The 12,206-nt window shown below is 48.2% G+C and overlaps 1 protein-coding gene across 1 annotated transcript in view; it reads right to left on the bottom strand.

The window, feature by feature from the left end:
- Fam178b (family with sequence similarity 178 member B) overlaps nt 1-12,206 on the bottom strand; it is a 99,351-nt gene that overhangs the window by 45,652 nt on the left and 41,493 nt on the right. Inside the window, exon 7 of the mRNA XM_051152793.1 lies at nt 2,264-2,378. Coding sequence (XP_051008750.1) covers nt 2,264-2,378 — 115 coding nt within the window. The remainder of the gene's footprint in view (nt 1-2,263; nt 2,379-12,206) is intronic.

Genomic DNA, 12,206 nt, shown 5'->3' with positions numbered 1-12,206 from the left:
CAGAGATGAGAAATACCTAGCGTGAACAAATAGCAACAATGCCAACATCTCCGAGTGCCAAGAGCAAGGACGAACCCAACCACTGGACAAAGGCAGCCTCTTTTGTCATTTCTCGTCTACTCCTCAAGACGCTGTGTCCTTGGGGAAGGAATGCTGGAACTATCTGGCACTTCTTGAACACTTTGCAGAACTTGTCTTTCAGCTCCATCACGCTGCCCAGAGTGTAGCAGCCACATGACAGCAACCCAAGGAAGAGCCTGAGCTTCATCGCCACCCACCCGCTCCAGGAAAGACGCAAGGAGGAGAATGGATGCACACAGAAAGACCCCTCTAGTCTCAGGGGCTTGGCAGGTGGTCTTCAGCCTCCTCTTACCAGCCTTTGTGACCATTGATGGGTCCTCCGGGATGCGTCTCAACTCTCCCTGCAGCAACAGTCTTAACAGTTATGCCAATGTCTGGGGTATATGTAAGGGAAGGGGGTCAAAAGGCATGTCTAGGAGCGAGACCACATGGCATGGCAACTCTTCTCTTCCAATTCAGGGCTTCACTGGGCCTGGTCAAGCTCAAGTCTATGTGCTAAGATTTGTGCACGGAAGACTGGAGACATGCTTTACGGGCCACAGTCCGGAAGCTTCCTAGGAGAGCAGAGCTGCATGGAACCTGGGAGGGAAAGTCTCCAGTGTATTTCCAACCTCCCAAGTGCACTCTGGGTATTCACCAAAGCCTGTGTGTTGCAAGTAGCTCATCTGATCCCCTCCGCCACCAGGCCTTTCCTCTGGGATGCTTTGCTTTTTCTGAGTGTAATTCAAATTCTCTCCCCTCATCCAGGACACAGCAGGGTATGTTAGGAAGCAGCAAGAGCCTTATCACACCGACATGGAGCGCTGCGCAGCAGAAGGAAAAGGGGCAGGAGCGTGGCAGGCTGGCACATGCGTGGGGTATTTATAGCAGAGCCAAGTGTGGCTGGGTTTGGCAGACAATTACTAAACACAGTTGTGGAACAGGTTCTTAAGAAAGCGGAGCTTTCCCTGCTGAGAAACATCCGGCAGCTAAAGAAAGGGTCCCAGCTCTGCCTGGGTGGAGGGACTGCTGCCAGATGCAGTGTTGGGGACATCTCAGAGGGTTTTCAAGGAAGCTGGGATGGGATGTGATTTGGAGAACAACGTAATACACGACACTTTTACAGCCTCTATCTAGTCCTCCCCCACCCAACAACAGTCATTCGCGATCTGTGTGGCTCTGTTCCTAGAGGGTAGGGTTGTGCTTACACAATTAGCACCTCTGCCCACCACCAAGCCCAGTCCAGGCACAGAGTGGACTCCACACAATAGAACCTACTGGACACTATACACCACACAGTGCTTGCTGCTGGGGTGTAGCTCAGCTGGTAGTGTGTCCAGTGGGCGTGAAGCCTCTGGGAAAGGGAATTTTTTCCATTTTGTTTTTGTTTTTTTAACAACAAAGTTTATTATCGATACAAATGGCATTTTAAGTACAGGGTCTTACTGTATAGCACTGTTTTGCCTGGATCTTCTTGTGTAGCATCAGGTTGGCCTTGAAATCACAAAGCTCTCCCTGCCTCTGCTTCCTGGGAAGGACTAAACAATATTCAAAGATATTTTCCATTTTAAGCCACACACACTAGTGTGGACCTGTAATCCCAGACTTTATGAGGCAGAGGCAGGAAAGTAGCCTTGAGTTCAAGGCCAGCCTTGTATACATAGACAATTCTAGGCCAGCTAGTGCTATATGGTGAGACTTGGCCTTTGAAAACAATGGTCTGTATCTAGCTCAGTGCGGTGCTTGGCTAACATTCAGGAAGCCCTGGGTTTAATCTCCTGCACTAGACAGTGAGTTTGAGCCCTGCCTGAGAGGTATGAGACCCTAGCTCAAAACACCCAAACAAACATACATCCCTTCCCAGACCAACAATGACAGAAAACTGTGCTTGGCTGGCCAAGAGCTGCTAGAAGCACAAGTCAAACAAATCTGAAGAGAGGCTGGAGTCAGCTGTGGGGGTACTAACTAGGCTGGAAAGTCTGGGCTCCGCCAGTGGGAGGAGGCAGGGTCTCAGTAGCAAAACTCTTCCACCAGGTTGTCCAGGTACCTCTGAGCTCTGGGCCCAGAAGGTCACACTGTTTGTGGAAGGACGCTTGGACTCACAGACAGGCATGTGTGCTTCTGCAGTAGTTCTGTCCTTGTAGGCTAGAGTCACCATCAGGCACTAGAGAGAAGGTGGCGGTGGTGAAGGGGTGGTACACACCTTGGGCTGTGCTGGAAGGGGCCTTGTGGGTACAGGGCAGGGTTGTAGGCTCCCAGGCTGCGAAACACCTCCTTGACCTCTTGCAGTGAGGGACACCACAAGCGCATGTCTTCCTCTGTCAGGCAAAAAGAGAGCAGAGTTACGACTGGGGACAAGAGGGCGATTGCAATCCTTCTTCTGCTCATGGCTGTGGGAAGAGGGGCGGGGAGGGGCACGACAGGGGGACAACAGGCAGCTCCAGGTGGGCAGTTTCTGTGTGTTCTTGCATAAGGAGCACTAGCTGTAGAAATTTAAGCAACAGGTGCTTTGTGTCTCAGGACTTTGGGGGCTCTTGTTTGGTCTTCCTCAAGGTATGTGCTGTGCTGAAGTCACAGATGCCAGAGGATGCCAGTCATGCCAGGTGGCAGCTGGGCTCAGACAAGATTCAGAAGACAGAGCTGCAGCATCGCCCAGCTCCCTGAACACACATGGTTGGTTTTGTTTCATGCCTACTGCTGCCCTGTGTACTGATGCTGAGACCTCTGTGGGCTCCCAGGGCCACTGTCCCTGCCAGGAGCACGCCTGGCCTCCCTTACAGGCCACATCAACAGAGGGGAAAAAAACTGGATCCTCAGGGCTTTTCCCCTCAGACCATTTAAGGACATGTTCAAAAAGCAAAAGTAAAACAAGGCTAGGCCAATGCTGCAGGAAGATCACCCATCATCCCACAGGCCTTAGTGCCCCTTGGCCCCTCACATTCTCACTGGGAGGCAGAGGTTGTGTCTCTGCCCTGTTAACACTTTTCTACATTATCTTATCTGTTAGTTTACTTGCTCCTGATCTGTCTCTCCCTGTGCTGGCTCATGCCTATAATCCTAGCACTTGAAAGGATGAGGCAAGAGGATTGCTGTGAATCTGAGGTTAGTCTTAGATGCAGAATGAGACTATGTCTGAAAAATAAAAACAAAATAGAAATACTGCTGAAGAAGGGCTGCATCCGCGTGGGTCATGTCTATACTTCTAGGGCCTAGAAGCAGCCAGCATGAAAGAACATGAATGAACAAATGAATGAATGAATGCATGACTGAAAGAACTAACAAAGGAACCGAGGGACTTCAAAACAGAGCACAACTAAGCAGCTCACTGGTAAGAAGGAAGTGACAAACAGCCTCAAGATGAGCAGGCTGGGTGGAAAGCCACAGATGTTCTCAAATGTTGAATCAAGAGCTTGGGGGCTGGGCTAAGACATTTGAGTCGCACCAAAGGTGAAAAGTAACCCAGCGGAGGCTTCATCCTCTGTCCTTTGGGAGCACAAGTCCAGGAGGGGCAGAAGCCAGGTAGATAAGCAAAGGCCCAGGTGTTCCTACAAGAATCCAAGGCAGGTGAGAGGTACAGAGCAAGCCAGGTGTGCTGCTGCACCCTGCACCAGCGGTCCCAGCACACAAGAGACAGAGGCAGGAAGATCACTGACAGCCCAGCCTGGTCTACAAATAACACTCTATCTTTAAAAAAGAACAAAAACTAGAGGGCAGGCAAGATGAGTTACAGGGACCTCAGGGCAAGTGCCTCCCTGGACTTGTGCTCCCAGGGGACAGGGGTTACTTTCACCTTAGACCTTAGGGTGGGACAACCCCCTGCAACTCAAATGTCTTAGCCCAGCCCCCAAGGGCCTGACTCAAGACCTTGTTCTAGTGGTTCCTGTGTCTAAACTTGTCCACAGAGTTTGACCCCCAACTCACTCAGTGGAAGGAGAGGGTTAATTTGCTGTCCTCTGACAGACACACCTAAGCCATGACACTAACATGCCTACATGAATACACAACACACAAATAAAGAAAAATATGATGACAAGATAAAATACAACAAAACCCAGGACTGAAATAGAACTGAACCTGCCCAGGGTTGGGGGAGCTGACTGCAGTGGACAAGTGAGGCGAGGCACGGGCCACCCATAACGTGAGGAAGGCACCCACCTGGAAGAGGGGCAGCCATGGCCAAGGCTGGCTAACGTCAAAGAGGATGGTAAGACCAGAGAGAGGCAAGATGAGGCACAGAGCAAGGGAAACGGCAGGGCCTTCAGGGCCTCCTTCACAAGAACCACGAAAGGCTCCGTTACCTAAACTCATGGAGAGAAGTTTCTGCAGGCCACACCATCTGCTGTGCTGACAGACAGCACCTGGCTGGGCACAGGGTCTTTGAAAGCTGGCCAAGGCCATTTTTTTCAGCAGGCATAGAGTGTCTCTCTCCTTAGAAATGTATATGGATCAGAACTAACCAAATAAGTAATTAGACTCTTAGAGGAGGAAAAACTGTTGGTCCCCCCCCCCCCCTTTGGCAATCCAACAACTTGGAGAGCAGTAATGACAGCCCTCTCCCTCCTCACAAATGAGCTGAGAAGAGTAAAGACTCCAAAACACAATTCGAGTCCATTCACCAAGTGCTCTGTTTACCTGGGCCTCCGGGAGCCTATGCACGTACGTGCATGCACACGTGGGCTGGAGCATGGACTTTCCAGAGAAGGGAAGAGAACGGACCTAGGGCGAGGCCAGGCTGGGCTGGGACTTCCTGCCAGAGTCCCTAGGGGCTGTGTCCTGCCCCACCTCAGCCCACGCAGGTGCTCAGCTCTAAAACCTCTCTGAGGAGTGTTGAGTATGGACCTTGGAGCTATACCCCCCACCCCACCGTTTTAATTCCCCCAACACAGTGTGACCAGGGCTGAGGTGTCAGTGCAGTTTTAAAGGAAGAGGGCCCAGATGTCAGGATAAATCAGTCCCATCAACAGCCCTGGAAGTTGGTTCTTGGATGACAGGAAAATACCACCCAGAGCCCATAATTAAGGCTTCCTAAGTAGGCCATGTGCTCAGCTTTTCCTCGGCTCTGTGTCCCAACTGAGGGATTTCTGAAGGGCTGACACATAAGAAAATCCAGACCCAAGCTGCCAGGCTCTCTCCGCACCTCAGTTTCTCCACACAAAAGGCTATCATTTTAGGTGATTCTCAGAGTAGCTTTTCAAAAGTCCGTGTGAGCAGCTGGGCTCAGCCAGAGGCTGGGCTGCAGGCGGCCCTTTGAGAGGCTCTCCTGGGATGGGACGGGTCCTTTAAGAGGAAAAACAGTATCGGGACTAAAATAAAAGTGACTTTTCCATCTGTGTCATGGAAGAAGCTGATTTTTAGGCCTGTGCACCCGGCTCCGGCGACATGGAATGAGAACACCACACAGTGGCCTAAGTGTTCTTGCAGCCACTTGGGCAGCGCCCACAACTCTGCGCCTGGCCCCCTCCCTTTCCTGGGCCTCCACCACTCATCTTGAGTCTGCACAGGTACGCCAACAGTGAAGCAGGCACGCTGCTCTTGTCCCTATCACCTCAGTCCAGGTCAGGTATTATGAACAACAGCATTGTCAGCCTGGGTCCTATATACTTCAGGAGGGGCAGAGGCCCCAGGAAAGGGAGGAAACTAATTCTTTAGAAGAAGGAAATAAAAAAGAGGAAGGTGCCCACTAGACTGAGCCCCATCCAGCTTGGCTGTAGCATTCACAGAATTCACAGGAGGCTGGGAACTGCCTTACTTCCCACCTCAGCTCTCATTACCCAACTTCCCTTAGCTCTTCCCTGCTTAGATTTAAACTAGTTTCAGTATCATTTGCTTTAAGTCAATTAGCTTCAACTTTAGGCTCTGAGAACACTTATCCACTCAGCAACTGTTAACTGAACACACAGTGGAGCTAAGTGTCGTGAACCTGGATACGGCAAGTGTTGGTGGGAGGACATAATGAACAAATGGGAAATGAACGGGAACAGGTGAAGGACACAGTGGCCCACATGGCCAGCGCGGGAGGAACGTGCCTTGAGGAGCAATGGTGACAGAATGGACTCCAAGAGACCTGAACCCACAGTGGATTTCAGAAGCAAAGGATCGGGTATGTGGCGTTCGGTGGAGACAAGGCGCAGAGGCAGAGGCAGAAGGAAGGTGTGTGCTTGGGAGGTGACTCTGCCATCAGGGGGATCTCTGTACTTAATGAAAAAGTAAAGCCCTCTGACCATCAGGATTTCTGTTTGTTTTCTTCTTGTGGTCCTGGAGATGGAACCCAGGCTCTTGCTCTTTGCTAAGCACCTGCTCTACCCCTGGGCTGCATCCCCAGGCCTTCAGCTCATAGTTTAAAGCCATGAACACTCCATCACTCCAACCACAGCGTCAGCACAGGGCACAGCCACTCTGCCCTGGTACTGCCTCTCCCAGCATCCCCTATAAATGCTGCTGTAGTTGGTGTTTCTTTTGAAGTCTTCGTTCCCCCACTCTCCCTCTGAGACAGAGTCTTACTGTGTACCTGAGGCTGGCCTTGAACTCTCAGAAATTGTGCCTGTAGCCCCTGGTGTGAGCCATCATGCCCTACTCTCAGGACTTTAAGTCTCTTTTCTGTCCTTGCAACCAGCTCCCACGGTGCATAGATGATGCCGTCCCTGGGCTACCTCTCCTTTCCTCTGCCCTCTGTAACACACACCACTGCCTGGTGTCACCTAACACCAGGGTATTCAAGGCCCCTACCATTCAGACTTTATTGTGCCAGACCACAGAAGTGCTCATACCCAGTAGGGGGGGAAAAATAAAAGAAAAAAGACAAAAGCAAAACAGAAACCCATGTATGCTTAGAGAAGCTTCAAGTCTGTGTTTCTATCGTGAAAAGGTAAGGGCGGTGCAGACGACAGCTGGCACAGAGGCCTGATGGTACCAGTGGGTCTACCTGCCCATTGTTTTGTCCTGACATTCTCGGCCTGCATCTCTCAAGCTCAAGGTCACCTTACAGTTCAAGACAAGGAAACCAGCCATCACAACTCAACTCCAGGCATTTTCCTCTTTCTTTCAATTTTGTTGTTGTTGCTTTTGTTTTTTTCAAGACAGGGTTTCTCTGTGTAGCCTTGGCTGTCCTGGACTTGTTTTGTAGACCAGGCTGGCCTCGAACTCACAGCGGTTCACCTGCCTCTGCCTCCCAAGTGTGCTGGGATTAAAGGCGTGCACCACAGCACCCAGCCTCCTCTTTCTTTCTTTCTTTTTTTTTAATATTTTATTTAGTTTTAATCTATGAAAGTGTCAGATCTTGGAGTTACAGACAGTTGTGAGCTGCCATGTGGGTGCTGGGAATTGAACCCGGTCCTTTGGAAGAACAGGCAGTGCTCTTAACCACTGAGTCATCTCTCCAGTCCCTCTTTCTTTTTTTTAAAATATATTTTATAATTTATTCATATTACATCTCAATTGTTATCCCATCCCTTGTATCCTCCCATTCCTCCCTCCCTCCCATTTTCCCCTTACTCCCCTCCCCTATGACTGTGACTGAGGGGGATTTCCTCCCCCTATATATGCTCACAGGGTATCAAGTCTCTTCTTGGTAGCTCCTCTTTCTTTCTTAATAAGCATATATATTCATTGTGCAAAATGAGACATTTTCATAATGTATTTTTATGTACTACACACACACACACACACACACACACACACACACACACACACACACACACACACACACACACCCTAGATCTGTATGTGAGAGAAAACATAGTTGTCTGAGTCAGGTTTAATTGCTTTAACATGAAAATCTCTAGTTCTACCCATTTTCCTCAAAGTGACATAATTTCCTTCTCACTATATAGCCTTGGCTGGCCTAGAGCTTGCTATGTAGACCAGGCTGGCCTCTAATTCAGAGATATGCCTGCCTCTGCCTCCCAAGTGCTAGAACCAGAGGTATGTGCTACCATTTCTAGATGTTTTTTGATTTCTTGATGATAAACTATTATGACTGGGGTGAGAAGGGACCTGCCACAGCTTTGCTTTGCATATCTCTAGTGGCTAAAGTCACTGCACTTCTTCTGAGGGACTTCTCTCCAGTCCAGGCAGTTTCTTCTTACTTTACCATCTGTTCTGGTTTCTCTCTGTGTTGTGACAAAACACTGTAACCAAAAGCAACTTAGAAGAGGAAAAGGCATACCTGGCTTCCACTCCCAGGTCAGTCCATCACGAGGGGAGTCAGGGCAGGGACTCAAGTAAGAACTCAAACAGAAGCCATGGAGGAAGGGTGCTTGCTGGCTTATTCTCAGACTTAATGCTCAGCCTTCTCTAGGCCCAGGACCATCTGCTCAGGGAATTGTGTTGCTCCTGGGGCTAGACCTGGGGTCTTCCATATTAGTCAACAAAAACACCATCTCCCACAGGCGTGCCCAAGGTCAATGTGATTTGGGCAACCATTGCCTGAGACCCCTTCTCAGGTGACTCTCAGGTCGAGTTGACAGAAGTCAGCTAGAACATCGTCTAAGTGTGCATGGCTGTGCTGTGTGTAAGGACGTGGGGCTTTCATCATGACTCAAGAGACAGTAACAACCACCCTTCCAACTTCAAACACCAGTGTGAGCGTGATTCAGAGTTCATTAAAGAGCTCCCAGCACTGTTCTGGCTTGCAGGGTCTACAGGAGGCCCTCACCCTGGGTTTCAGAACCTGCTGACATTTTTGGGCTAATCTCTGTGAGGAAGCCAAACAGAACCATGTGCTGGCAAGGCTTTGGTGATGGAGTCTCCATTCATTGCTCTGAAAAGCAGGCAGTACAGCACTTTCTCACAAAGCATAACATGCTTTCACAAAGAGGCCTGACAATGGTGCCCATTGGGAGCTAGCCAACTGAGCTGAAAACGCTGCATGTGTTTTTAGTGGCCTCATCCACACTTGAGAAAACTGGAAACTAAGCTGGATGAAGGTGGAGCACATCTTTAATCCCAATATTTGGGAGGCTGAGGAAGGTGGATTTGAGTTTGAGGCCAACTTAGTCTACAGAGTGAGTCCAGGATGGCCAGGGTTACACAGAGAAACCCTGTCTCAAAAGACAAAAGAAAAGAGAGAAAGCCTACCTCCATGATTAAGGTAGAAATTGAAGGAGGAAGACCCATATCTTCACCTGTGGGCTTCCACAGATGCACACGTACACTTGTATTTACAAGTACACATACATGCACGCATATTAACACTACATGCACCGACACACAAATACTGCCACCTTTTCTCCACTCCCAGAAACCAGTTGAACTAATCTGGGGTGTGGCCTACGTTTGGGAATTAAGAATTCCCAAGTAGTTTCAATGTGTAGCCAAGTTTGAGTCCCACTCAGCGTACGGCAGCTGTGGCTGTCATTATAGGATGGTGTGTGTGGCTTTCTTCACACATTCTGGCAGATGTTAAGGGAGGAGGTAGACAGAAGCTGCTGTGAACCAATTCTCTTTGAATACCTAGAGCTCTTGTCTCAGTGACTAGTCATGATAGACCCCATGCCAGGCCACAGAAGACATCAGCACTGTTAAAAGCTTAGCAGTGGAAGAGAATGGCTTTGGTCAGAGGCTGAATCTTGAGAGAGCTACTCAGGGAGCTACTAGTTCCCACTGGTTGAACTTTAAAAATCCAACAGTTAAAGCAGGGTGTGCTGGCACACACCTGTAATCCCAGCACTCAGGGAGGCAGAGGCAGACAGATCTCTGTGAGTTCAAGGTCAGCCTGGTCTAAAAAATGAGTCCAAGACAGCCAAGGCTATACAGACCGATAAACCTTGTCTCAAAAACAAAACAAAACAAAACAAAATTGGTTGGAGAGATGTTCAGTTGTTAAGAGCACTTGCTGCCCTTATAGGGGATCCAAGCTTGGTCCCTAACACTCATATCAAGTGGTGCCAGGGCTTCTGACACCCTCTTCTGGCCTTCTTGGGCACCTGCACATATGTGTATATGGCCACATGCAGACACACAAATAAAATTTTTGTAATTAAAAATTATAAAATCTTAAAAAAAATGATTTACCATGATCAAATTGGGCTTATTCCAGAGATGCAGGGATGGCTCTACACATGCAAATCCATGTAATACTCTTACATGGGGGACTAAAGAACAGAAATCACGCGATTATCTCAATAGATTTAGAAACTTTCCACAAAATCCAACGTTTAGTTTTGTTTTGTTTTAAGACAGGTTTTCTCTATGATTGGACCAGAGCTTTCTATGTAGACCAGGCTGGCCTTAAACTCTGAGATGTACTTCCCTCTATCATAAAGGCATGTGTTGCCACATCTGTCTCATATTAAAAGTGCTGAAGAAACAAGGGATAGAAGGAACACATGCCAACATAATCAGGGCAATCCATGGCAATATGGCCACCACTAAACTAAATAGGGAAAATTTTCAAGTCTTTCCACTGAAATCAAGAGCAAGGTAAGGCTGTCCACTCCCCACTCCCGTCTAGCCTAGCACCACGAGCCTTGGGCAGGGCAAACGGAGGGCATATCAGCAGGAAGGGAAGGGGTCTAAGCATCTTTATTTGCAGGTACGATTTTAGAAGAGATGATCTCCAGAGTGGTGGCACATGCCTTTAATTTCTGCACTCGGGCGTCAGATAGGTGATTCCCTGTGAGTTTGAAGCCAACCTGGTCTCCATACTGAGTTCCACGCCAGCCAGGGCTACACAGTGAGACGGGGTGGCAACCCTAAAGACTCTTCTGGAAAACTTTTAGAACTGTAAGCATCAACAGTTTCAGCCAAGTGGCAGGATGCAAAATGAACACACAGAAATCAGTAGGCTACCTAGAAACCAACAGGAAACAAGCTGAAAAGAAATGGGGGCGGGGCAGGGCGGGGCGGGGAGCAATGCCCTTCATAATGTATTCCAGGACCCACCTCCAACCTAGGAAGAAGCCGGAAGGCTAATAAATGGCTGAATTATCCGACTCAACGCAATCACATGGAAATTCCAACACCATTCTTCACAGAAACAGAAACAAAAAATACTCATGGAAGTATAAAAGATCCCAGACAGCCACAGCACCCTGAAACAATGTGCTGGGGTGGACGGATGCCATAGCTGGTTTCAAGGTGCAGTGTGGAGCCACAGTGACCAAAACACAGAACTGGTATAAAGTCAAAGACACACATTAGTAGAACAGAATAGAAGTCCAAATACAAACACATGCAGGCATAGCCACCTGATTTTTTGACAAAAATGCTGAAAATACTCATTAGTGCTGGGGAAACAGGACATTCACTCTTAGAAGAAAGAAACTAGATTGCTGTCTCTAACTTGCACCAAAACCAACTCCAGCAGGATCAAAGAGCTCAGGGTTAAGAGCCTAAACGCCAAACAGCAGGGAACACTTCAGGAAAGGCCGAGAGCTCTATCTGCTCAGGAAATAAGCCCACAATTGACAAATAAAATTTGTCAGGAAATTAAAAAGCATTTGTACAGCAAAGGAAATCTGTCAATCACGAGAAGAGGAAGCCTACATAATGGGTGAAAACCTCTGCCAGGTATACATCTGACAAAGGCTTAATTCTACAATTATAGAATATGTAAAAGCCCAGCAAACAGAAAACCCTATTAAAAACAGGGGCTATGGAACTGAACAGAGAACTCACAAAGCAAGAAATACAAATGGCTAATAAACATCTTAAATAACCAAGTGTGGTGGCACATGCATTTAGTGCCAGCACTAGGGAGGCAGAGGCAGGTGGATCGCTGTGAGTTCGAGGCCAGCCTGGTCTACAAAGCAAGTCCAGGATAGTCAAGGCTACACAGAGAAACCCTGTCTCAAAAAAACAAAACCCAAAAAAATAAAAACAAAAACAAATCATCTTCAACAGTGTTCAGCGTCTTTAGCCATCAGTAGAACTCTAAAGTCCACTGAGACTCCATCTCATTTTAATCAGAATGTCTATCATCCACAAAACAAGTGAAGTGCTGAGCTGTGCAGTGCTGTATGAACTAGGGGAGGCAGAGGCAGGAAAAAACAAAAAACATAACTTTTCCTATCTTGTTCAAGACTGCATGTTAATATTATCACAATATAAAATACATCCTACATTTATTTTTGTTTTTCAAGGCAGGGTTTCTCAGTGTAGCCTTTGCTGTCCTGGACTCGCTTTGTAGACTAGCCTGGCCCCCAATT

The sequence above is a fragment of the Acomys russatus genome, chromosome 11 (genome assembly GCF_903995435.1).
Source record: "Acomys russatus chromosome 11, mAcoRus1.1, whole genome shotgun sequence".
NCBI classification, from domain to species: Eukaryota; Metazoa; Chordata; class Mammalia; order Rodentia; family Muridae; genus Acomys; species Acomys russatus.
This window is presented reverse-complemented; position numbering and strand designations above follow the sequence as displayed.